The 24,800-nt window shown below is 56.2% G+C and overlaps 11 protein-coding genes across 11 annotated transcripts; 7 read left to right on the top strand and 4 right to left on the bottom strand.

Annotated features, from left to right (window-relative positions):
• Positions 1–618: 618 nt before the first annotated feature.
• On the top strand, positions 619–986 carry B0H64DRAFT_388894 (uncharacterized protein). Its single transcript, XM_062803294.1, has one exon. It carries the CDS (start codon positions 653–655, stop codon positions 977–979), a length of 327 nt encoding a protein of 108 aa, XP_062663048.1. The 5' UTR covers positions 619–652; the 3' UTR covers positions 980–986.
• Positions 987–1,240: 254 nt separating this feature from the next.
• On the bottom strand, positions 1,241–2,676 carry B0H64DRAFT_388895 (uncharacterized protein). Its single transcript, XM_062803295.1, has one exon. It carries the CDS (start codon positions 2,218–2,220, stop codon positions 1,597–1,599), a length of 624 nt encoding a protein of 207 aa, XP_062663049.1. The 5' UTR covers positions 2,221–2,676; the 3' UTR covers positions 1,241–1,596.
• Positions 2,677–4,075: 1,399 nt separating this feature from the next.
• Positions 4,076–5,158, top strand: B0H64DRAFT_455566 (carbohydrate-binding module family 1 protein; the record flags this gene model as incomplete). The annotated part of the gene is made up of 3 exons (XM_062807307.1): positions 4,076–4,350; positions 4,436–5,027; positions 5,084–5,158. 3 exons carry the CDS (start codon positions 4,076–4,078, stop codon positions 5,156–5,158), a joined length of 942 nt encoding a protein of 313 aa, XP_062663050.1.
• A 252-nt stretch (positions 5,159–5,410) lies between these two features.
• On the top strand, positions 5,411–6,786 carry B0H64DRAFT_388898 (uncharacterized protein). Its single transcript, XM_062803296.1, has one exon. It carries the CDS (start codon positions 5,445–5,447, stop codon positions 6,693–6,695), a length of 1,251 nt encoding a protein of 416 aa, XP_062663051.1. The 5' UTR covers positions 5,411–5,444; the 3' UTR covers positions 6,696–6,786.
• Positions 6,787–8,204: 1,418 nt separating this feature from the next.
• On the top strand, positions 8,205–8,937 carry B0H64DRAFT_430529 (uncharacterized protein; the record flags this gene model as incomplete). The annotated part of the gene is made up of 3 exons (XM_062805935.1): positions 8,205–8,435; positions 8,506–8,756; positions 8,814–8,937. The coding sequence occupies exons 1-3, from the start codon at positions 8,289–8,291 to the stop codon at positions 8,935–8,937; spliced, it is 522 nt and encodes a 173-aa protein (XP_062663052.1). The 5' UTR covers positions 8,205–8,288.
• Positions 8,938–9,534: 597 nt separating this feature from the next.
• On the bottom strand, positions 9,535–11,820 carry B0H64DRAFT_455571 (cytochrome P450; the record flags this gene model as incomplete). Its single annotated transcript, XM_062807308.1, has 4 exons — positions 10,982–11,820; positions 10,200–10,925; positions 10,047–10,128; positions 9,535–9,943 (listed from the first exon to the last, which is right to left on the bottom strand). Exons 1-4 carry the CDS (start codon positions 11,358–11,360, stop codon positions 9,535–9,537), a joined length of 1,596 nt encoding a protein of 531 aa, XP_062663053.1. The 5' UTR covers positions 11,361–11,820.
• Positions 11,821–14,620: 2,800 nt separating this feature from the next.
• On the top strand, positions 14,621–17,867 carry B0H64DRAFT_101845 (BRO1-like domain-containing protein). Its single transcript, XM_062797660.1, has 4 exons — positions 14,621–15,104; positions 15,179–15,887; positions 15,937–17,188; positions 17,238–17,867. Exons 1-4 carry the CDS (start codon positions 14,850–14,852, stop codon positions 17,620–17,622), a joined length of 2,601 nt encoding a protein of 866 aa, XP_062663054.1. The 5' UTR covers positions 14,621–14,849; the 3' UTR covers positions 17,623–17,867.
• A 534-nt stretch (positions 17,868–18,401) lies between these two features.
• Positions 18,402–19,850, top strand: B0H64DRAFT_101847 (RTA1 like protein-domain-containing protein). The gene is made up of 3 exons (XM_062797661.1): positions 18,402–18,741; positions 18,886–19,317; positions 19,418–19,850. Exons 1-3 carry the CDS (start codon positions 18,526–18,528, stop codon positions 19,664–19,666), a joined length of 897 nt encoding a protein of 298 aa, XP_062663055.1. The 5' UTR covers positions 18,402–18,525; the 3' UTR covers positions 19,667–19,850.
• B0H64DRAFT_388906 (uncharacterized protein) lies at positions 19,799–21,041 on the bottom strand. Its single transcript, XM_062803297.1, has one exon. It carries the CDS (start codon positions 20,716–20,718, stop codon positions 20,035–20,037), a length of 684 nt encoding a protein of 227 aa, XP_062663056.1. The 5' UTR covers positions 20,719–21,041; the 3' UTR covers positions 19,799–20,034.
• Positions 21,042–21,309: 268 nt separating this feature from the next.
• B0H64DRAFT_388908 (cytochrome P450) lies at positions 21,310–23,547 on the top strand. Its single transcript, XM_062803298.1, has 5 exons — positions 21,310–21,899; positions 21,965–22,111; positions 22,184–22,578; positions 22,631–23,226; positions 23,292–23,547. The coding sequence occupies exons 1-5, from the start codon at positions 21,482–21,484 to the stop codon at positions 23,356–23,358; spliced, it is 1,623 nt and encodes a 540-aa protein (XP_062663057.1). The 5' UTR covers positions 21,310–21,481; the 3' UTR covers positions 23,359–23,547.
• Positions 23,548–24,360, bottom strand: B0H64DRAFT_388909 (uncharacterized protein). Its single transcript, XM_062803299.1, has one exon. The coding sequence runs from the start codon at positions 24,224–24,226 to the stop codon at positions 23,672–23,674; it is 555 nt and encodes a 184-aa protein (XP_062663058.1). The 5' UTR covers positions 24,227–24,360; the 3' UTR covers positions 23,548–23,671.
• Positions 24,361–24,800: the final 440 nt, after the last annotated feature.

Here is a 24,800-nt window from a genome sequence, read left to right on the forward strand (position 1 = left end):
AGGTGTACCGGCTAGGTGGAAGACCATCTCCGGGTTTGGTTACCTACAGCTTGAGAACCTTTGGTCCACTACGTACGCTATTTCAGGCGGACGGTTACCGTTTCCCGCCTGAGCAACGTGGGGCCGACGATATAATCACAACGGGAGAAGTCCATCGGTTACGCCTCGGTGACTACAGCTTCATGTCTTCATACCATTTTCGTACAGGGGCACAAGGGCTGAGAGAGTAGTTGTGACCAACAGGGAAAGCCGGCATATTGGAACGTTATGAAACCCACACCACCTCTATCACATCTTGCGTAATACGTCCTCAAGAAAGTACCAAACTTTCGTTTCCTGCCAATCCCATCCCAGACACCCTCGCGTCCTTTCACCCTGCAAGTCAGAACAGCAATGTCCGTTCACGGATCGACATGCAGCATCGAACCGGCGTTTCCGGCCGCCGTTTTGAAGAAGCCACATGAGGTGACAGGCGAATGTACATACGAAGAAACGGCTTGCAAACAATTTCTTCGTGGAGCCGGAAATTCTCGAGTGAGTGACTGGGTCAGCGCCTCGGGATCGTCGGGTGATTTCACTCTCAAACACCAAAATGTTTCATCGGCCACCCACTTATCGCTCCCGTTACTTACGTACCTCTGCCAGCAAAAGCATGGCAACCTCCAAACCTACCTCGACGAGCATCACACAGCCGCCCCTTTGGTGCCGCCAGCTCGCCGAAGCCCTTGATGACATCCATAGCCGCGGCGTTCTGCACTCAGATCTCCGGCCGGCTAACCTCCTGACCCACGAGACGGCCCTAGGCGCGCGGGACCTGCTACTCGCCGACTTGGGCGGCTCCGTGAGCGAGGAGCTCGGCGAGGGGCTGTCCCTCCCTGACAGCCCGTTTTACAGCCCTGTCTTCGAGTGGCAGTCGAGCGTTTTCCTAGACCTATTTGGTATGGCTTCGACTTTCTACACGATCCATACCGGTTGGTAGCCGTACCAAGCGACGCCGGGGCGGTTCGAGACCTTTGACGAGTGGGGGGAGTGGGAAGATAGTGTTGCGTATCCCAACTTCACGCAGGAGAACCTGATGATCTCACGAGTTTGCCGGCAAGGGATGTGATTTGAAGTGCTGGCAGCGAGAGTTCGCGACGGCGAAGGGGGTGCTGCCGAGTCTGGACAAGTATCTCGAGGCACAGAGGCATAAGAGCGTCGGGCCAACGATCGTCAGTCAAGAGAACCCACCACCAGCCACGGAGTTGATAGCAGAGGCGATCCAGTTGACGGAGAACCGGGAATGCCATGGAACAGCAGACACTAGTAAGTAGGGACAGGATAGACTTGCACATCAGCTCCATCTGCCACAGCCGCTTCGGCGGTTGGGCCGGTATCGTGTACAATTAGAGGATGGCTAAATCCGGAACATAATCCATCGTATCTAGGCTCCCAAATCGTGCTTCCAAGTCTTGCCTCACACAACCGCCTGTCAATGCCGCCCCCCGTGCAGCTCTGAGGCGTCGCCACGATGGCGAGCGACAAGTCTGTTCGACGTCCGGATAGAGGTTGTCGACGGTGGACGGAGGGTGGCAGATGCAACCCGAAATGTTGCTTTTAAGCCGCCTTACGTTTGGTGATGCGGCCCGATCCACGCTTGGAGACACCCTTTTTGCTACGCAATCGAGGACCTGACAAACGTTGCAATAATGAAGCAAGGTAGCCTGGAGGGCGCTTCGCCTCTGTGATATCGATCCTGTGGTTGTCGAGGAGGGTGTAGGCCCGGAACTCCTGGAAGCTGTCCCACACTTTGACACGTTTGCCGGTCCGCCGGGCATCGATGAGGTCAACAATGTTGACGAGGGTATTATTCAGGTGTCTCTTGCACTCTGCGACCGAGTCGCTCGGATCAATGCCGACCTCGTGGCAGAGTGCTTGGTAACCTCGGAGTTTTATCTCTTCGGGGGTGAGCTCTTCTCCTGTTTCTTCGTCGATGTCGTCAAGTTGTTGAGACTGCGACTGCGAGAAGTAGTGGAGCTCGAGTTCCTCCCTCATGGCGATGGTGCGTTGTCGGGTGTAGTTTTGGGAACCGGGAACCCATTCCTGCGATGAGGCGAGTCGGGCAAATTCATCGTCAAATGATGCCGCGTCGTTGGGCGTGAAATGCTTGTACTTTGCAAAGTGAGACTGCGAGGGCGGCGGAGCACCCTCGTCTCCCTCGTCTGTCGGCGTGCTAAGCATTTGGAAAATTGGGAATGTGGTGGGGAGTTGTTGTCAATCGTCACCCAGAAACGCGTCTCACGCGGTACAGGGGGCCTGGGGGCTGAAGGGTTGCGGCTTGGAAAAAAAGAAAAAAGAAGTTGGGAAAGATTGACTCAAGGGAAGGCACCAACAACACGCGACTTTCCTTGATAAATCGCATTTCCAGGCAGCCACTCATCTGATTGGAGCGCTCATTATTCGTTCAAATCGATTATTTCTTTGGAAAGAAAGCTATGCGCACTTTCCAAAGCGGCGGCCATCCTCGTAGCTACCTAGGAATTGAACGCGCGTGTTTCGGTGGCAATACGTCAATTGCACCCGTTTCGGATCCACGAGGCATAGCGAGCTGGGAGCTGGCGGGTCAGGGTGCTTACGTAGATGAGCGAGACCAGGCTTTATGGACTGATCCCTCGTTAGATAACAGAGCCCCCCGCGGCTTTTCGGAGATTGGCGGGCTGGTGTGATCTTCTCTCGACCAGTCCTTCTCGCCAGCGAATCACGGAGATACCGTAAACGCTCGGTGTAACAAACAGGATAGACCGAGGCGGGTCACAATGATGGCCTTGGGCCGGGGCGGCTCGATGTGTAGCCCCAGCCTGAATGGCGATGCGAGCCCCTATCTTCGTAGAGCCAACGCATTGCCATGAAGGCATGAACAAGCTGGGAAATCTTCACCTCGCACCGTACTATGTTCTCTTTTGGAACGCCTACTTCGGAAACGAGAGGACAAACCTGGGCTATACGCAACTGCTCAGCCCCCGTTAGGTATGTGGGGCCGAGGGGGACACGATTGCCGCTATCGCTAACATGAAGCGGCGGAATGCCACGGTCATGAAAATGCAACCCCTTCCCCGGGCGACATGGAGCCGCCCAGTTTCGAGAAGGGAGGGCGGTCTTCCCGCGTATTTCCTAATCGGCCGTGTTCCGTGCCTTCCGGGGGCTGGCTGGACACATGACGCCGAGTTGCTTCAAAACTGATACTGGGAAAACTTCCATGGAGGTATGCATGAGGGCGGAAGACGTGTTGGCGGGGTTTGTGGACGTGGCCGCGGAAATCGGGGGCAAAACTGCAGAGCCAACATTGAAGACTCTCAGCGTTGGCCACGACGATATAAGGAATGCCACCCATCCCACTACTATTTACGTGTGTAGCGGACAGTACCTACTTTATTCTAGGACTTCATCGTGCCACAGCATGTACCAGTCCGTTTGGTCTCACTCGACGACACATGTGCCACAACAACCGCTGGTGGGCCAAAGAGTTAGAAATCCCGTGAGAGCCAGCTTCATCTCGACCTACAGGAGACCAAGCAGCTTGTGCTTTAACCAAACCTAAACTGAATGCCCCTTTTTGCACCTGAAAGACCTTCCGAGTTGGAGAACCGCGACGGAGGTACGCGGAACTACCCCCCGTGAAACACGGCCATCGCCTCGCCAGCCTGCGGGTGTCACTCTGGCTGGGGTCGGCGAAGGTTCCGAAGAGACGTCTTCTACGGTTGCGCCGTTGCACTGGGAATTGGGGACCTGTCCCTAAATTGCCTGGCTCGCTTGGTAGGATAAATTGAGGGGCCCCTTGCTACGGTCCGACGCGCCCGGCTCCATGCCTATTGAGGGACCAAACAGCACCAGCGCCGAACTCCGGTTTGAGCATCCGCCGAGCTTGCTGGCACTGGTAGAAGAGCAATGGATCTGGAGCGGTGAATTCGATGAGGGAGGTATATAAATACTTGGCACCCATTTACTTGGCAGTGCTTGATCTCGTCCCTGCTCATCCCTGGAGGACCCTGTGTATTCCGTACCTATTTTGCAAGGCGTGCAGCAATTCTTCGCAACCATGTTCCGCAAAACTGCCCTTCTAGCCTCCGCTGTCGCGATCCTTCCTTTCTCGTCCGCCCTGGTCTCCAACGATTTCGAGAGCGGATGGGACCAGACGGCATGGCCCATCTATGCGCCCGACTGCAACCAGGGCGGCAAGGTGACCCTCGATAGCACGACCGCCCACAGCGGGAAGAACTCTATCCGGGTTGACGGCGCTGGTGGTTACTGCGGCCATGTTTTCTTTGGCACAGACAAAGTCCCCAGCGGCGATCTCTATGTCAGGACTTACCTGTAAGTCGGGGAGCAACTGAGGCTACCGACCACTGCGTCGTGATAGTCAACGGATAGATGTAAGACTAATATTGTCTGCTTACAGTAAAGCGTCCAAGGCCCTGACCGCATCGCACGTTACCTTCATGACTATGCCTGACCCAGCCCAGGGTACCAAGAAGCATCTCCGTATTGGCGGCCAGAACTCGATCCTGATGTACAATCGCGAGTCGGATGACGCTACTCTCCCCGACCTCTCGCCACAGGGCGTCGCCGCTTCGGTGGCCCTGCCCACCGGCAGCTGGGAGTGCTTCGAGTACTACATCGGCACCGACGGTAGCATCGAAACCTGGCTCAACGATGCCGCGATTGCCGGTCTAACGGTCGGGCCGGGCGTCTCCAACCCCAATGCCGGCGGCTGGACACGCAGCTCCATCATTCCCAAACCCTCGGCCGTCTACTTCGGCTGGGAGTCGTACGGCGGCGACAGCAACACGTTCTGGTACGACGATATTGTGGTGAGCTCGACGCGTGTCGGGTGCTCCGGTGGTGGCAACACCAACAGCACGACCACGGCTCCCCCGTCGTCGACGACTCTTGTCACGTCGACCACCACCACGACCAACACTGCGCCGGCTACCTCCACCACGAGCAGCGGCTGCAACGCCGCTCAGTGGTCACAATGCGGGGGCCTCGGGGTAAGTGCTCTTTGATCGAGTTCTCGAACAGGACTAGGTTATTAACATATCCCTAGTTCACGGGCTGCACGACGTGTGCTGCCCCATATACTTGCAAGTACTCGAATGACTACTACTCGCAGTGCCTGTGAAGAGCTGGCGAGCCGGTTGTGAGCGTCTCTGTATATAAATGTTTCCATTCTTGTCCATACTTGATGCCTTCTTGGTACATGTCCCAGACTGCACTGGGTTAGGTCTATCAATACACTTGTCGACATCCACACTTGCGAGTTTAGCTTTTGGTGCCCAGTGAGGTGACAGGGTGGGGATGGCAGACCCTAACCCTTTGGCTATCTTACATCGCCGAGCTTTGGCGTCTTGCCCGTTGCCCCGTTCCATTTGATCACAAGTTCACAAAACCACCACCGAATACACAAAATGCAACTACGTCGCGCTGCGAACGAGCCAGCCAGCCCTGCGGCCCTGCAATCCCGTCGAATTGACTTCCTTCACCCTGGATATCCAGGGAACGCGATACTTCTGTCGCTGCCCGCCCTCGATGACGACGGCAGCGACGCGGCGGGAATCGACTTCGACACGGCTCTAGCGGCATGCGGCCTCATCGCGGGAAACCGGTGGAGCGATGGCTTCTTTTCGTCGGACCGTAACGGAGCTCTGATCGTGGAGCGCCCGGAGAATGGCATCCTGTGCGAGCCGCGGTACTTCTTTCAACTCCCCGGTCCGCTTGATCCCCCATACCCCATTGTCCCGCGTTTCTCCGACTGGCGCTTCCCGCATGGCGATTTACCGCCCTTATGGCAAAGATGGGCGGCAGATGCGGCGCTGCCACGCACAGGAGGAGACACAACTCGGCGCTGCGTGCTCTCCAACTACGGCGACGGCCTAGAGACGGCCCACCTGCTACCAGCCGCTGAAGACGACTGGTGGCTTTCGAACGAGATGCAGCGCTATTCGCTTACGCAGTTCTTCTCGAGCAACCCGATTGATGGGCCAGCCAACCTCCTAACGCTACGGGCCGATCTGCATCGCGTTTTCGACGAGAGACATTTTTGTCTTGTTCCCAAGGTCGGGGAGGTAGACGGAGGGCGTGATGGATCCCAAGCAGAGCCCGCGCCGCCACAGCTCGTTCTCCACGTCTTCAACTTGACCCCCAGCGGACAGCTCCCGAACCTCTGGCACAACCGCCTTGTTCATCCCCTTCCCACAACCGTAATGATAGAGTGTCTCTTTGCACGTTTCGCGTGGACCATCTTCAGCCCTCGTGTCTTTGACATGTTCCTCCCCTCCGCGCCTGTACCGAGGCGGCTGCTGCTCTGGAGTGGCGAGACGGGGCAATGGGAGGCTGAAGACACTAGTCCCGAGATATGCAGGAAGATATGGAAAAACACCCGGTCACGCTCTCCTAGGAAGAGAAGCGCGCCGACACCAGCCGATACCGCCGAGGACCTGCTAATAGAGGATGGCCTCGGCCTGTTTGACGGTGCTTCCTTTGGAACCGATACTTCTGAGGACCATGGCTTCTATGATGACGAGCTGAGTCCTCCTGAGCGGCAACAGGAGGAGGAGCCTCGGGGGAGGTCGCGGAAGCGCAGGCGCAGCCTGGAACTTGAGCAGCAAGACTGCGGTAATGGTAATAGGTCTTTGGTGCGGAGGAAGGTGCTCCATTAGATAGATATTAAGAGGTAGTTTCCAAGGTACAACTGACAGTTAGTAGTTTAGCGGATACCAAGCGTTCCTTAATACTCGTGTTTATTCCTGATTCCGATGCTTGAGCGAAAGTGGGATGAGCGAAAGCTCTGCGTCTTCTCTTTTGCCTCATGGCTATGAGAGATTGATTCGCCCTTGAATTACCCCATGAAACCGACAGACCGCTTGTTTTGGTAAAGACAGGATACGCGATGTCGTCCGGAAAGGGTAACAAGGCCGGAATCCTTGATGTCAGATGTGTGAACAGGACACTCATGGAAGACTTGTGGCAAACCTGGTCCACAACTAATATATGGCACATGTACTTCGTGTTACCACCACCCGCCTGAAACATAAAACATGACATTTTCTATACCAACCACTTTTACCTCATATACACGGTGCTGTGAGCTTTCCACTGAGTCCACTTTCTACCTACGTCCTCGGCCAACTAATCCATTTTGTAGTGCCATACACGGCGTTCTTATAGTTGTCTGGCTCTGCGACATCTGCTTTCGGAGACGCCCTGACCGTCGGCTAGGCATTGGGCATGGGGAAGAGATGACGCTGGGAAGTTTGGCTTAATGTCGCACGCCAGTGCCGGGAGTTAGAGCATCATTAACGCTATTCACACAACGAACCGAGTCCGAGGCGACAGGGTTTACACGTTGTACACGAGAGCATGGCAGAGCTATGACATTGTGGGATGCCCCGTGATAATCACCACCATCGATTATTTCAATGCTGCGCCTGCCCCGGCGGCCAAAGTGTGTGAGGGGGGAACCTACAGGGTGGGAGGCGGCCCCCCGTCCTAGTAGCCCATGTCAAGGGTAAGGTACCTACCTACGGCAACAGCCCACACCCTCGCGCCTATTGTACGGCCACACTCAGCTGCCTCATTATTCATATTAGCTACCTAGCGTCCTTGATGTAGTAATAATATTTCCAGTTTTATATAGGTGATTGCTAGTAATTTATCATAATAGAAATTAATCCTTCTGAAAGGCCTCCTATTATTATTACACCGTTATTAAAATACCTACTAATATACCTACATGTGTATGTACCTCCACTCCCCTGCTTCGAAGTCTTTGGTTGCGAGCTGCCTGGCGATGTGGTTATACTAGGCGGTGAGGGTGGCGCCATCTCCGGCACCCCTATCGCGCTTCGGCCTTGCGAGTTGTAACGGGCTGCGGTGTGTCTTTCGGGGAAGCAACAATAAAGACGTACATGGACATGGTAATGTGGAGCTTGTTCGGTGTCTGACTTTTGGAACAACAACTGTGGACATCAAAGGTACCTGATGATATATTGAAGCCGTGATGTTACATGAGTACTTACCTAAACTTTGCAACAAGTCTCCTATGCAGCCCACTTGAACTACCGAACAACCCCGTGTTCATGAATCACCCCCCGCCAGCTGTGTGTATTAATAGGTACCTTGCCGCCATCCCAGTCACCTTCTTCTCAGCCCCATCCAGCCCAGGTTCTGTTTTGCATACCACGACCGAGCTGTAGCGACTATCTTATTCTCAGGGAACCAGAGTCTCATTAACGCCAGCCACTTCCGTCGCCATGGCGAACACACAATCCGCTACCAACAACCAGCGTCAGACTAGCTTTTCCAGATTTCTAGCCCTTCTCTTAGAGATTCCTGTCCTCGGTGTTCTCATCCATATTAGTGTGAATGAGCACCGTACTAGCGTTGTCAAACTTTTTGGCGTAAGTTCTCGTAAAACCCTCTCCCCCTTTTTCCTTGGACCAGCGAAACTAATCATAAACCCCCGTTTAGGTTGTACTCGCTATCTTGGTCAACGCCATTCAGTTATATGCTCTACCACCCACCCTGCCAGCCAAGTCGAATAATCCGCTACACTTTTTCCCTTCTCCGTGGTCCGTCCTCTGGGACATGGTTATTATGGTACTTATGGGCGCCAGCATTCTGTATGACTGGATCGACTCCTGGTCTCGCTTCGAAGACGGCCATCCGGTTCAATACACCACGCTTTTTACCGCACAGTTTTACCTGGTGTATGCGGTACTGTAAGTCTTTAACCTCCACCCTCTTAACCTCGCTGAGACGACTAATCTGTTTCGCAGGGCGACACATGGCTTTCTTATATTTGCGTCTGTTTACAGGATTTACGGGCTTTACGTGGCAAGACAAGAGGAGCATCAGGGAGCGCATGTGGAACAGCCCGTGAGGATGGACAATTTGGTCTAAGTTCGCCAGCCCTCGAACTTTGACCGTCACTGGTGTTTCTAGTTGTTCGGCGGTTGAAGTCCGAGATGCTAGAGGCAACACCTCCGAGTCAAGGGTCTCAAATTCTTCGATTAAGCTCAGAGATGGCGCACCGGGCGCGTTACACGATTCCATGTCAGTGACACCTCGGACTTCAGCCCAAACATTTGGTATGACAAGGCGTGATGGCTCGTAAATCACATAAGGGTTCACGAATTGGACAAGTCTCGGGCGTTCTAGACTCCTGTCTCGCAAACACGAGATAAATAACCTAATCAAGAACAGTTGATTCTGACATTCGACTTTCTTCATGCAAAATCCCTAGTTTTGAGATGCCAAATGTAGCCCCCGTGAGATCAACCAACAACCTGAAAAGAACGACGGAGCAGAGGCACAAAATAAAACGAATGCTCCTAGCGCCATCTGCCGTGACACCGCGCTATCAACCTTCCACCCGCAGTCAGTAACTCGCAAATGATGATCTTCCAACCCAGCAAATTACCCACGATCTAAGATCCACCATCCCATCCACCGCCCACCCAGCATGGTATCCCCTCACGCACCACCTCCCTCCCCCCCTCACACCCTCAACTCGCCCATAACCTGATGATACCCATCCAGCACCTGGCGCCCCCTCTCCTCCCCCCTCACCTTAATACTAATCTGATACGGACTCGGCTCCAAAATCACATGGGAATTCGTCGCCTGCGTATCAATCGGCACCGGCTCACCGGTGCGCGGACAGACCTTGGGTCCCAAGTTAAAAGCCCACAGCACCGCGGCCGCGAAGACAAAGGTCTCGTCGTCGACGATGTTCTGGCCCAGGCAGGTGCGCCGCCCCCACCCGAAGCTGTGCATCGAGTGGCCCTCGCGGAAGTTGGGGTAGCGTGACAGGGGCGCTTGGAAGGTCGGCCATCCGGCTTCGAGCCAGCGCTCGGGGCGGAAGCTGTCGCCGTCGGGGTATTTGGAGGGCACGCGGTTGAGGGACCTGGTGTGGAGGGGTTAGTCAGCATGTCTTGTTCTCTGACTCTTCTTTTATGTGTGTGTAACGTTGGAATGTGTGGGTGGGATCGGTGTGAGACGGTACGTACCATTCGCATGCGAGCACGATGGTACCCTTCTTGATGGTGACACCACGGTATTCGTCGTCACGTTCTGCCTGATGGGGAACACCTAGGGGGGAGGCGGATGGCCGTCAGTACTTTCTGCGAGAACCCGCGAGAGAAGAAGTTTGCGTTACTCACCGAGCGGTACCCCTGACCTCCACCGCACTGTCTCCTTCATGCAGGCCCTGACGGTGGGCAGGTCGGCAAAGTCCTGCATGGTCGGCATGCGGTCGCCGCATACCCGGTCGATCTCGGCCTGCGCCTTCTTCTGCCACTCCGGGTGCAGCGCCATGGCCATGAGGAAGAACTTGAGCGGCCCGCTGATGGTCACCACCCCAACCAGATTCAAGAACCCGATCATGCAGCTCGCAAACACCTCCTGCTCCTCAGCCTGATCAAGCCCCTCATTCCCCTCCTTCTTCACTTGCTCAAAGTACCGGTACGCCCACGTGTCGTCCGGCAGCTCGCCCTTCTTCATGCGGTGCTTGGCCAGGCGGAAGTTATTCAGCCACCAGGCACGTTGGACACGCTCGCGCTCGATCTCGTAGTTGTACCAGGGGTTCGCAAACGAGGGCAGGTACCACAGCGGGGTGAGGGTGTTGGTCAGGGGGCCCGACACGCTCATGCAGTGCAGGGTCTGGTCGGCGCTGTCGCCGTTGGTGCGCCCCTGCGTCGCGTCGTCCCACGCCAGCCGCGACATGACCCGCCCGCAGTACTCGCGCGTGTAGTCCAGGAACCGGGCTGGGTCGAGCAGGAGCAGCCCCAGGTACCGCTTCATCTCGCGCTCGACGTGCCCGTAGAAGTGGTGCTTGTAGGCCTCCGCCATCGCCGCGTGCGCCCACTTGCGCTGCGCCTTCCAGATGTCTGGGTTGGGTGTGAGTGGCTAGGTTTGGTTTATGGCAGGTGGGCATGGAACTTACCATGGCGGTCCATCAAGGCCGAGTATGCCGGCCCCTCCTTGTGCCTGATCAGGGAGCGGATCTGCGGCCGGCCCGAGTAGATATGGCCTCGCTTGACCAGCAGTTCCTCGGCGATCTTCTCGTCTGAGACGACGATGAACGGTTGATTGAGTGCTCTGGTGTAGTAGATCGGCCCGTGTTCGTCGGCCCATTCCTTGAATTTCAACCATAACGAGAACCGGGGGAGGTCATGAACGCGGCCCACGATGGGAAACTGTTGCGGCCCCGGGAACTTAGCCTTGGATCCGATACTCTTTCTCCATGACACGATCTGCCTGATGGCTGAGAAGAGAAGGCTCGGGATAGCCAGGTAAAGCAGGATCAGCGTCAGGCCCTCCATCTTAGCGGCTCAGTGAAGGGATTCACCGGTGTGAAAATGACCTGAGAATGACGGCGTGGGCAGGTACTTGGGGGAGAGGGGGGTTCTGACCGAGATCGCGAGGGTACAAATAGGAGCTGCGATCCGCCTTGGTCCCATAAAGGAGTACGGCGCGGCATCCCATAGTTATTAATGAGATGGGATGTGCCGTGACCTGGGTCATGCGTGTCTCAAAAGCCTGGTCTTTCCGAAATGCCCAGCTGGACCCAGGCTAGCAGGGGGGTGGGCCGCCATCGCCCGAATAAGCAAGCTTGTCACCCGAGAGCGCGTTGTACACAGTAATCCGTGGTATGTACATGCTTTGGGTCCCGGCACCAGCTCAAGCTTCATCATTGGACCAGTAACCACGTAACGGGCCGGCCTCGTTTACTGGGGCTCGGCGTGGAGAGAGTCCGAAAGGGCGATTCCATCGTCAAGTTGGCAGAGGGAACCGGAGGCGAGGGACATGTATCCTGGTATCTAGGAACCCAGTTGCTAAACGAAGCGGCTGTGTTGGATGTTGACCAGTTCTAAACTCGGTCGGCACGAGAATCTCGTTGCCAAAGTGCCCAGGATGGTGGTAATGATTCAGCCTGTTGTGTACCACCGAGGAGATGCTGTGTAGCGCGCCCTAAGACCTATTTAGTAACTGGGCATCGAGGAGGAGGTTCTGCTGACACGAACGGGGAGCTTACAATATCGGCCTCCCACGCCCTGCCCCTGCGAGGGACTATCCATTCGGCCTCCGCCGGGATGACTTCCCGTTCCCCACGACGCAAACCGCGTCAACCCGGGTTTCCTGCCGCCCCACGGGACGGACTTCATGATGCCAACTTGACGATTTCCCGTCCCGGCTAGTTAGGCGTAGCTTAAATTACCTGTAGGGTTATTTGGGGATCATGTCTCAGATTTGGCGCCACAGACGCGGAGACGCCCCCGTCAAAGAAAGTTCGGTGCTGAAGTTTCGTGCGCAGCTTGCCGAACTAGTCAACGCGACGACGATTAGTGGAGCGGTAAAATGTGCTGAATTATCCCGTTTCCGCACAAGTCGTGTCTCACAATAGGGGCGAGACCCGACCAGGGTAATCTGTGGACATTGGTCTGGGGATGTCCGGACTCGGGCCGCCTGACAAGCGAATAAAGTCGCCTGAGAAGCGAATAAAGTGGCACACCGCGTTCAGCCCTCAGAGAGGCGTATGGCTACGTTGCCGATGCTGTGGGTCCCGCAACCACGGTGTTGGGACGACAAGGTTCCGGGATTTGATTATACCGACCGGGCTAGGGCGGGTGAGTATCACAACGCCCCTCCAACTCGCCTCGGAATCCAATCATCCGGGTCGAGAAGCCGACGAGGGTGGCCGGCATACTTAGTTGGCACGCGCAGTCGGCGAGGTAAATTGCCCGTGGCTGTTGTTTTGAACCGCGTTTAGAAAGAGCAGCTGTTCTGTGGTTGCGCCAGAGTGTTGTGCGACGGCGCACAGGGCCTGCGGTGATGCCGTCTCATCAAGCTGACAGGCCAAATCTAACACAAAGAGGCTTGGTGCCCAGCTCACTTTCAGGTCTTGCACTGGGCAGATGGCCCGGGGATTGGGGTTTGTGCAGCAGCCTCATCCTTGGCTTGGGGATGGATTTGTGCACAGTGACCATGTTGCGATGGTGTTGAAAGTCCACCTACATATTCCGATGCCTCATCTGAGACCAGAGCGGAACTTCCATGTGCGCGATTCTCTCGACAGCGTGGATGGACCGCCACGACCCCGGGGCTCCAAGCGGAGATGATCGGAGGACTGTTCCAGCCACGGGTCTTAGCAATCCATTGGCCGGGCCGCATCCCCCATGATGGCCCCGGTTGAGTTTGCCGCGGAAATTGTGACAGTAGATGAAGTTTAGACTGGGTAAGGTCTAGTTGGGTAGTATTGGGTGCAACTGAGGCACTTGACAGGCGCCACGTTGGTAGACCTGCCACAGAGCAGGGTCATCTTATACAAAGCCAGCCTTGTGTTGTGGTGGACACGCAGCATAAATAGGAGAGATGGAATGGCCGAAAACAAGTGAAGTCTCGCCGGCACTGTTGGGGCCGTAATCGGAAGCTTAGAGTCCGGGTTCGGTGGCCGATTCGGCATCTTGGACTTCTTACCGCCGCGGGTATGAAGTTTGCAGAGTTGAAACAAGTGGTAACACCACAACACTTCGGAAGTCGGGACCGAAACAAGCATTGGAACCGAACGGATCCCTGTCCCTGATATGACGATATCCTGGAAATTCGGTGATATCGAAGGCGAGTGGTGGACGGTTCTCGCTGGTTGCCGCAAGGTCTCAACCGAAGCGCCTTCTGTGGACGCACTTCATGGGCTGCATCTTGGGGGAGATCCGACACCCATACAAGCGGATAGAGAATGAATCAGATCCTGCGCATGTTTGGGTGTGCTGTCCGGGTCTGGTGTCGGGCTAATCTCAAGGGAGTCGAGATGCGGTCGGCCGAGACAGAGAAGCTCGGGGACTCGGGAATTTAGAATCACCGCATCAACAGAGCTAGAGCGAGTGACAGGACGCCTCAAGGGCTGTTGCATAACGGATGTCGGTCGCACGGCAGGCAACCTGGTTGAAGCATCAAGCGCGGAAGCACAGAAGCCACCTAGCAAGGAATGAGGAGGCGGCACTATCCAGGTTGAGGAGCGAGGTGCTGGCCGATCCTTGGGGATGATTGGAGGAAGAGCGTGCCGATGCAGCCGACACACTGGATGCAGCTGATGCAGATGTCGTGATCCGGTGCTTTGTTAACTTCCATGTCGTCGAACCTTTTTTCTTTTTCTTTTCGGCTGATTCCGGATCTTTTCAGTGACATCGCCCAGTCTTAGCTTCCGGTTCTGACCAAGAAACGAAAAGGTTTCAAAAAAGAGTCAACGTGGCAACCTGCGGCTATGCGTTGCCAAGCTCGTGTTGACAGAATTTAAAGACTCGAATCCGATTGTCGGGGCTGAGTTTGCTTTGGTGAGGGTTGGGGATTTAATTTTCGATGGTGCAACCTGTTATTGTGAGTGAGCTGGCGGGAAGGGATGAACACTCAAGACTCAACTTCGTACGTCGTACCCGCCTTCCATGGGATGAACTCAATCCGGCGCGGATGGGGTTAAACTGATGGATGCCCTGAATACAAGGCATCAAGAAACTCGCGCATGTGGGGTTTGGCTGGTGTTGCCTGGGCGCTGGGTCAGAAAGACCCCGCCAAACAATCCCCTTCAGAACACAGACCCTGAACAGGAGGGCCAGGCCAGGCGGTGCCTGATGACATCAGCCTGTGTTACCAGAGTACCTGCCTGCCCTTGAGTTCCGACACCAGACCTGCCGAGGAGGCTTCCCGGATCTGAGGTTATTCCCACAGAAGCGCTGCCGTGCGCAGCCGCCGTCAAGATGACTACGTGAGTCGATGCCCCGCCCTGGTCTTCTTCCAACCGACTCGAGTTGACTTTGATGGCCATACTTAGTTCCAACATCTTGTCGCTCCCTTTCCGGAAGTCGACCCAACTCTCGCTCGTGTCGTCGATCCGCCAGTACATTTCGAAAAAGTACGATCAGCACCCGGACATGTTTCGCGATGACCTCCACGTGATCGACTCCTTGCGCCGCGACGCCGTCAACTCGCGCGATGCCCACCCTAGCGGGATCAAGAAGCTACAGGCCTACGCCGGGCAGTTGGTGGGGATGAATGGGAAATTTCCTGTCGATGTAGGGATTTATTCCATGTCTTCTACTTATTCGCGATCGGTAGACTGACAGGGAGACTGGGGATTGCATGACAGATCGGCGTCGACTTCACATGGTATCCCGCGCTTGGCTACCATACCGAACACCCCCTCGTCCAAAACAACCTCAAGTACGAGCTCATGAACGTCCTCTACAATCTGGCCGCACTGTACTCGCAGCTTGCCATGTCATCCAACCGCGGCAACACCGAGGGTCTCAAGACGGCATCGAGTTACTTTTCCCAGGCTGCGGGGGTGCTGAAACACATCAAGACCGAAGTACTGCCCGAGGTGGGCATGCCAAACCCGCCCGACGACATGGACGATGCAACGTTGGAGTCCTTGACGCAGTTGTTCCTGGCTCAGAGCCAAGAGTGTTTCTGGCAGAAGGCAGTGATGGATGGGTACAAGGACGCCTCCATCGCCAAGCTGGCTGCGCGGGTGTCTGATCTTTACAACCTGGCTGGGGAGGCAGCCATGCGCAGCGAGGCCATCAGTTCCGCTTGGATCCATCACATGAGCGCGAAGCACCACCACTTCGCCGCCGCCGCTCAGTATCGTGCCGCCTGCGACTGTTTAGAGAAGAAGAGGTACGGCGAGGAGGTTGCGAGGCTGACTGATGCTGTCGCCTGCGTTAACGAGGGCTTGAAGGAATGCAGGGGAGGGTACATCAACAAGGCCGTGGTGGACGATCTTCAGGGGTTGAAGAGACGGGTAGAGGACGACCTTAAGCGGGCCGAGAAAGACAACGACATCCTTTACCTTCGTGAGTCTACTGCACGAATCCTTTGCTACGGCATGCTGACCGTTGGCAGAGATCGTCACACCGAAGCCCGAACTGAAGATCTTGGAGCGTGCCAACATGGCTGTGGCTCGTGTACCGCCGCAGGTTGCCAACCCCCACGAGTACATGGGGGAGAACGCCGAGTTTGGGCCGCCGCTATTCAGCAAACTGGTTCCCTTTTCTGTTCATGTGGCTGTGTCTATTTATGAAGAGCGGAGGGACCGTCTCGTCAACAACAACATTGTCGCCGAGCTTGAGACTATGACCGACAAGCTGCATGAGATCCTCTCGAGCTTAAATCTCCCCGGCTCACTTCAGGCCCTGGAGAAACCCTTGGGGCTGCCCGGTACCCTTGCCCAGCACGCCGACGAAATCCGGCAGGCCGATGCCATCAATCGACTTCAACGCGGCCTCACGGATATTGAGAAGCTTTGCGCTAGCGACAGGGCTGTCTTTGAGGAGGGCCGATCGTTGTTGGCAGCCGAGGAAGAGGAGGACAACAGTATGCGGCTGAAACATGGCACCCAGCGCTGGGCGCGGCCAGAGTCTCGGGTCGAACCGAGCCGCGACGGCGGGGCTAGGTTGTGGAACCAAGCGACCGAGATCGACGGTTACTTTGCGTCAAGCACCTCCAGCGATGCGGTGGTCCGCGAGAAATTCGCAGCGGTGAAGGATACGCTAGCCATCCTCGCCGGTCCTGACCGAGGGCTGATGGATTACATTCCAAACAGCAGGAAAACCGAGATCCCTGAGCTCCTTAAACCAGCCATAGGAAGGCTGAGGGGGGTTTACAACGATGTCCTGCGTCTCGAGTCGAGGAGGAGAAAACGCGTGGAATCTCTTCGTGCAAGGAGTCGGGCCGATGAGATCAAAGCGGATATCCTTGGGGAAACAGCCCGTCTGGAACGGTTATACCCCAACACTCCAATCGTACCCGCCCATTTCGAAGAATTCTTCGACAGACGCCTTGACAGCTTGTACGAGCCTGAACTTGAGGTCGTAGAGAAGGAACTTGCGGATCAGGAAAAGACCGTCGAGGACCTGCAGCGGGCCAACCGAGATTTCGAGGCGCAGAAAAGGAACATTGGTGAGAAAGGAAGCCATGACAGGGAAAAAGCGCTGCAGCGGCTTGACAACGCGTACTATAAGTACAAGGAGATTGTCAGCAACGTTGAGGTGGGGAGGAAGTTCTACAACGATCTTAACAGGATAGTTGAGGGCTTCCGGAATCAGGCGCGTCAATGGGTTAACGAGAGGAGAAAGGAGGCGCGCGCCCTCGAAGAGTAAGCTAATCAGCCACATTTCTGTCGACTCGATACTAACCTTGTCCAGTGAGATTTCCATGCCCCCGTTATCGTCACTGTCGCTCAACCCCACGCAATCGTCGCCTGCACAGTCGTACCAAACGCCGAACCCAGCATCCTACTACACGCAGCCTCAGCCCCAGCCCAGTCGGCAGACCCCCCACGCCTCTCCACCAGTTGAGGCACAAATTCAGAGTTGGGCCGACAACGTCCAGCCCCAGCAGCCTCGGCCGATGCCGCCCGTCGCCCCCGTTGCGAGTATGCAGGGCGCATGGACCCCTGAGATGGGGATACGATTCAGCGGGTCGCCTGCTACCAGCGGGAGCAACAATGCCCAGTCGGGGAGACAGGGGACTGCAAAGCCGCCAGGGAGAGGGGCCTGGGACCCGAACTCCGGGATTCGTTTCGGTTAGACTTGGGAGGGTGGAGTCAAGGAACGTATTAAGGATAGAAAGGAAGGAAGTCGTCATCCAAAAATGTTGCGCTTACGGGACCCAAATACGCTGTAAAGGTTGCCGATGTTGTGAGACACTTGATTCGATCTCAGACACATCATCAGCAGTTCATACCAAACACCCAACACGGGAGGTCGCATCAAGAACCAAACTGGACATCGGGAACCCGACCCACCAACCCCGCGGGCAGAGTTGTCCGACACAGATGATAGGCCTTGAATGACCCCCTCAACCTCCCGAGAAGGGTGCCCATCCTAGAAACGTCCTGTTCGGGGTTAATACACGGCCTCGGAGACGTCTTCATCCTCACATGCAACGCTGCATGACTGGGGATTTGTTCCGAGTGGGCATTGTAACTCTGTGTTGAAGCGGGAAGTTTTGGCAATCTCTACCTCTAGCAAGCAAAACACACAAAAATAGCAGGAGCTGTGGCGGCCGTAAGACGATATGCGTTGTTTTGGGCGGGGCTCAAAAGTGACGAGGCTATCGCATTCGTCGGGTTCGGACTCGTGCCCAGGGGTAAACGCGGAGGCCAGCACGAACGCCAAGAAACATCTTAATAGGTACCGACGTCAGCTCGGGATGGATCCGATTGATATCGTGCGGCTGTAATCTTGAACCGTCAATGAACCGTTTAATGGTGACGCGTGTTCGAAATCACTGGCATTGTATATATGAGCTGTTGTGTTACGACGATGTTCGGTGTTATCACGATGTCCAGCTGTGAAGCACCATCCCGAGCCAGATTCGACAACCCATCATATCCGGGCCTTTGCTTGTCTTACACTCACTCCCCTTCGAAGTACGACTTATTTCCTCGTCAAAACGAGGCCCAACGCGAGAAGTCCCGCCCACGACGAGATGGCGGACGAACAGAGCTCCATCTGGCCCTACGACCCATCCTTCCCAGTCACCATTCTCGCCACTGTCCTCTATGGCCTTGTCTTCCTCGCAATCTTTTACCTCACCGTCATCAAGTACCGCGCCTGGTTCTTCACTGCCGTTGTCGTCGGTGCCGCCGTCGAAGTGCTCGGCTATGCTCTGCGGTGCTACTCCATCAAGCAGCCAACCCAGGTCGTACGTCTGCCATCAACCTTCTTACCCCCCGCCCCCCCCAACCCCAACCCCTTCAACCTCGCCCATTTCCCACCCTCACTACGTTGGTATCACACGCAACCAGCCACCAAGGAACTAACCAACACCCCCACCCCCCAAAAACAGGGCCCCTTCGCCGCAAGCCAAACCCTCATCGTGCTCGCCCCCGTCCTCATCGCCGCCGGCAACTACCTGCTCATCGGCCGCCTCATCCGCGCCGTCCTCGACCGTGCCCGCACCCGCCACCGCGTCTTGGGCATCCCCGCCCGCCTGCTCACCCGCGTCTTTGTCGGCTGCGACGTCCTCTCCTGCCTGGTCCAGGCCAGCGGCTCGTCTATCTCCAGCTCGGTGCAGTGGGTGGGGACGACGGCTGAGGTGGGCGTGTATGTGCTGATTGGGGGGCTGGTGTTGCAGGCGGTGGCGTTTGCGGTGTTCTTGGGGATTTTGGCGAGGTTTTGGTACTTGGCGACGAGGAAGGGGGGGTGTCTGGCGGGGGATGCGCCGGTGGGGTGGGAGAGGGTGGTGCTGGCGGTTTTTGTGTCGTCGGTTTTGATCATGGTATGTGCTGTTTTTGTTTGTTTTGGTGTATCTCCGTTGGGTGGGAAAGGGGGTGATTGTGAGATGGGGGTTGGTGTGCTAATGTGAGTCCGCGCTACAGATACGCTGCATCTACCGCGTGGCCGAGTTTGCTGAAGGCATCGAAGGATACTCGTTCACACACGAGTGGCTGTTCTGGGTGTTTGAGTCGGTGCCGATGCTCATCGCTATCGGGGTGTTTTGTGTTTTCCACCCCAGCGCCTACCTCGGCCGCGACGGGGCTTCTAGAAAGGTTGGCGAGCCTGGGGATTCGGAGCAGGCCGCCACTGAGCTGCGCATAAGCTACGACAGCGGTCGCAGTCTCCGTTAAGGAAACCGACCTGGTCCGGTTCCCCCGTGCCTTCCGGTTGAAGATGGCTTGTTAACAACGGAACTGTATTCCGGTCTCACATGGTCAATATCAAAAAGCATGTGTCATGTGTTAGGTAGATCACAAATTGAACCAGCATAGAGGGTATTAATTAGACCAGAAAGCGAAGGCCGCCCCCCCCCTTGAATCTAGCTGTGCTTCCACCTGACACGCATCTCGGCTCTCTCTGGCGGGAGCATAAAGTTCAGCAGCGACTGGCGCTTACCCGGCCTCTTCGTGACCTCAACGTCGTAGTTCAGAAGCACATACGCAACTGACCGTTCTACCATGTGCGCCACGAACCACCGGCCCGGACAGGCATCTCTGCCTTACCCAAGGGGTAAGAATTTGGCCGTCACGTTGGTCATGAGTTCTCTCTTTCCAGCCGGCGACGGGCTTCCGGCATTCTCCGCTTCATCAAACTCCCGAGAGAAGCGAAACGCATCGGGTCGCTCCGGTACTTTGTACTTACACGGATCCATATGCACCATTTGTGCAGGGAAGACAGTGCGGACCCCTGAGCCAGCTGTGATCCGGATGCCGCCCCCAAGATCGATCCCCTCTCCACTCCACACATCCAGAGGCATCAGATGAACCATTGCATCGTTCGGGCGCATCGACTCGCGCACCGCCGAGTCGAGTCGGTAGAGGGCGTCCGCGGCCTCTTTGGTGGCGATCTTTTTATCTTCATCAGAGACGCGGGCGCACTCTTCCTCCAGGCCGCTGACGAAATCATCGCGCGACGGGCTGGAGTAGATATCCAGTCCGACATGTGCAAAGACCCAGCCGATAGCGAAGACAAACATGGATGTTAACGCGAGAATGCGCGTGGCGATTTTGGGGGCTGTCAGTTGCTTCGGGCCGTGGTTTTCGGTCACGGCAATCAGCCACTGGATCACGTCGCCCTGGGTGAGAGTTACAGTTGGGGACATACCGGATGGTCTCCTCGTGGCGCGAGGTGCCGAATCAAGTGCACGAGACATGGTCGCATCGGTGGTTCGACTGTGCCGCATTGCCCTTGCGGTCGCCACTGCTTCCGAGTCTCGCGTCGACAAATTCGGGGTGAGCACTGGCTGACTTCCAAGTCCGGGGTCGCTTCATCTCTGTGGCTAGGTGGGGGATAGGGGCACAGGCGGGACTGAGGAACCCGAATATGCACCCTCACGAGCAAGATCAGCTCCAGGTGAGCCCGCCTAAGCTGTTCAGGTACCCTACGCTCCGTGGTCTGGGCAGACTACGCTGCTCATGCAATCCCCCCATGAATGCATCAGGGGTAATCATCACGCCCGCGTTCAGGGGCGTTGTATCAGTCGAACGGAGGATAGGCCGCTGCACCTCCGTCCCAACGCGATGGAGGGAGAAACGACGTGGGAAGGGAGGGTTTCAATGAGAGCTGCCTGGGTGTGTCCCAGTTGCTTAATAATCCTCCCGCGTTTGCTATGGTTGGGGGAGGGGGGGGGGGGTGGGTCGTCGGATATGCAGGTATGCAGGAAGACTGGGCGTTGGTCCAGGCCCCCAGTAATCTGACCAGCACCCCCCCGGGAACCATGGACATGTATGTAGTTACCCCCTCGTGGTTTCTGCCCGAATTTCGATGCGGTGGTGGTGGGTATCTTGCAGCACAGCACATATCTCAAATTCCCAATCATTCTCCTGATTGCTCCCTGGTAGCACAACAGAACCTTCGGGTGAGTAGTTTGCCATTGTTTTGTTCAAATCCGTCTTGTAATCCTTGTGCTCGCGTCATCTTCGGAATTCCGTGTTGGTGAGGGTTCCATGTGGTGTTGTTGGTTGGTTCGTTGCACCATCTCACAAACCCCTGGGGTTTATTTACATACATACCTCCCTACCCAGCAAGCTGAATCCCACGAGGGCCGGCCCAGCCTTAAATCCACTGGTGGTGCCAACGACCAACGGTCAACCCCTCTACCTATTTGCATTTTGCTTCCTCCGGCCCTCACGCGAGCAATGGAATACATCTACAGTTTGAGAAGCCTCTTCGGCTGGCGCAACCTGGCTGGGGCGGCCGTGACATACTACGCAACACTCGCTTTCTACCGCTTGTTCCTCCACCCGCTCGCTCGGTTTCCTGGCCCCAAGCTCGCCGCCCTCTCGCGCTGGTACGAGGCCTACTACGATGTCGTTCAAAACGGGCAGTATACGAAGAAGATTGCCGAATTGCACAAACAATATGGTCAGAAATTCTGCTGTGATGAAAGGCCGGCTTGTAAATTTGTGTCTAACTCCATGTTCGGGTAGGTCCCATTATCCGCATCAGCCCCTTCGAACTGCATGTGATAGACCCGGCATTCTATGACAAGATTTACCGCATGGATGGCCGTTGGGGCAAGTACGGCTTCATGTACGATGCTTTTGGGGCCAAGAGCTCCACCGTTTTCGGTTCAGGTATGACTACCTCATGGGCACCGATATCTACCATGACCCCTGGCCTAGATGGCTGAGCAACCTGTTTCGTAGATCACGATGCACACAAGGCCCACCGCGCGGCGATTGCCCCGTTATTCTCCAAGGCCAAGGTTGCTTCTCGGCAAGACCTAATCCGCAAGAACGTGGACAAGCTCAGCCGGCGCATCGACGCTCTCGCCGCCAGCGGAACCACACTCAACCTCGGTGCAGCGGTCAGCGCCTTCACCAGAGACATCGCAAATGAGTACATTACGGGCAAGCAGTACAATGAGCTGGACCGCGAGGACTTCGGCATCGGCCTGTCCATCTCGTCCCAGGGCGCCGGCGTGTTCTGGCGCACGACGAAACACATTCGCTGGTTTGGTCCAACTCTGAGGTCCATCCCGATCGACTGGGTCATGAAGACCGCAGACGAAGGCACCCAGCAGTTCCTTCGCTATCTCCAGGTAATGCAGGCTTCATCCGGCACTGAAGAGTGTGATTAACGCCCCCTATCAGCAATCCGAAGCGGACACCAAAGAAACTCTGGCGGCGGCTAGAGCCTCTGACCCCAACGACGACAAGTCCCAGACTACTGTAGTGCACGAGATTGTGCGCTCCAAACTGCCACCTTCCGAAAAGACGTTTGAGCGTGTCTTTGAAGAGATCGCCACTCTGACGGGAGCGGCATTCGAGACGACCGCCAGCGCTCTGCGCCTCATCCTCTTCCATGTCTATTCCGACCCCGAGATTCTGCAGCGGGTACGAGCCGAGATTGTTGCGGCGGCGGCCACATCGCCTGACCCGATCCCGTTGACGACGCTCGAGAAGCTACCGTACCTGACGGCGGTGCTGATGGAAGGTCTGCGCCTCAGCCCCGCGATCGGTACCCGATCGGCCCGCCTTACGAACAAGGACCTCGTCTACGGTGACTGGCGTATCCCCGCTGGCACGCCGGTGGGCATGACTACGTTGCTGATGCATACTGATGAGAAGTTGTATCCCGAGCCGTTGCGCTTCAACCCCGACCGGTGGATGGATCCTACGGATCGGAAGGCGCTCGACAAGGTGTATGCTCCGTTTTCGAAGGGGACGAGGACCTGCGTTGGGATGCAGTAAGCCACCCCGTTTTGCTACCCGTTTTGCTAGGCTTAGTTGAGTCCTTTGCTAACAGATCCAGCCTCGCTTGGGCCGAGTTGTACCAGCTGCTCTCTACCCTTTTCCGGCGTTTTGACTTTGAGATTTAGGGCGCAACGGCCGAGGACTTTCAACTGGAAACGGACAACTTTGGCATTGGCACGAAGGCCGGATGCAACTTGTTTGTCCGCGGGACGCTGTATGAGGGATGATGTATGACCATTGTGTTGTTCGAAAGCTTGTTAATGTATCATATGTTCCCTTGCAACCATATGCCACATGTATGAGGAGTAAAAGCAGTGTTCTTAGATTCGCTGGTCTCAAACTGGCCACCCCCTTAAGCGTAGGCGCGAGTCCAGACAGTGGCTATGCATGATATCCCATCACGAACAAACCACCCCTTCACAACAAACCCCTTAACCGTCACTCCTGGACCGTCATCCCGTCCATAAACGGCCCAATGTAATCCATCTTCCCCACATCCACACCCTGACTCCTCAGGATCGAATACGCCATACACAAATGAAACATAAAATTCGGCAGCCCATACCCCAGTATATACCCCCTCCCCTGCCACACAAACGTGTGCTCCCCCCCATACCTCAACACCACCCTCTTCCCCTCCGCGCCCTCCATCTCCCCCTCCCGCACGCCCTGCAACAACCCCACCACCCCCTGCACCAACACCCCCAGCTTCTCCAGCGTCACATTCTCCTCATCCAAATCAACACCCGCCTGCTCGGTCTCCACGGGCTGCGTGGCGGGCACGAGACGGTCGGGCGTGCCGCGGGCGATGGACACGCACGACTGCACGTGGAAGGCGAAGGGCTTCATGTCTTCGCAGCCGTGGAGCTTGGCCATGGCGAGGGTGGCGGCGGAGGGGTGGGCGGCGGCTTTGGCGAGGATGTTTTGAAGGGAAAGGAGGCCGCGGAGGGGGGTGGCGATGCCGATGTCGTAGGCGTTTACGGGGGTGGTCATTTTGGGTGGTTTGGGGGTGGGTGTTTGTGGTGGTGGTGGTGTTGTGTGGAGGTTGCGGGATCCGGGGCTGGTCCGGGGTTGGTATGTTGTTGTTGTTGTTGTTGTTGTTGTTGTTGTTGTTGTTGTTGTTGTTGGGGTTGTTTTGGAGAGGGTGAATGGTTTGAGTGCTGCTCGGGTTGAGACGGAGAATGGAACGGCTGGACTCGACGGAAAGTGACGACTGGGAAAACGCAAAGACATCGGATTTATAATGCGAGTTCCCCGCATGTTGTGCTTAATCGATCACACCTGCCACGCAGCTGCCTCCTCAGTCTGTTGGCAGGTTCAAGTTACCCTTGGCCCCGAAATGTCGCCGCCCCGCTGTGGCCTCTCCGGCTCGGGGGGTTAGGTAAGTCCGTTGCCGCCCGGGGAAGTGTCCGAATATGTCAGCCTCAGGGGTTGGACAGTTCAGTGCAGGCAGAAGACGAGCTTGGCGTGGTTTGGGGTTGGATTGTGCGAGGGCCCCCCCTTTTTGTTTAGGCCCCCTTTTAGACAGTCACTGACAAGGGTTCCCACCGTCGATCCTGAGAACACA

This window comes from Chaetomium fimeti (assembly GCF_033439085.1).
Source record: "Chaetomium fimeti strain CBS 168.71 chromosome Unknown B0H64scaffold_2, whole genome shotgun sequence".
In the NCBI taxonomy this organism is placed as follows: Eukaryota; Fungi; Ascomycota; class Sordariomycetes; order Sordariales; family Chaetomiaceae; genus Chaetomium; species Chaetomium fimeti.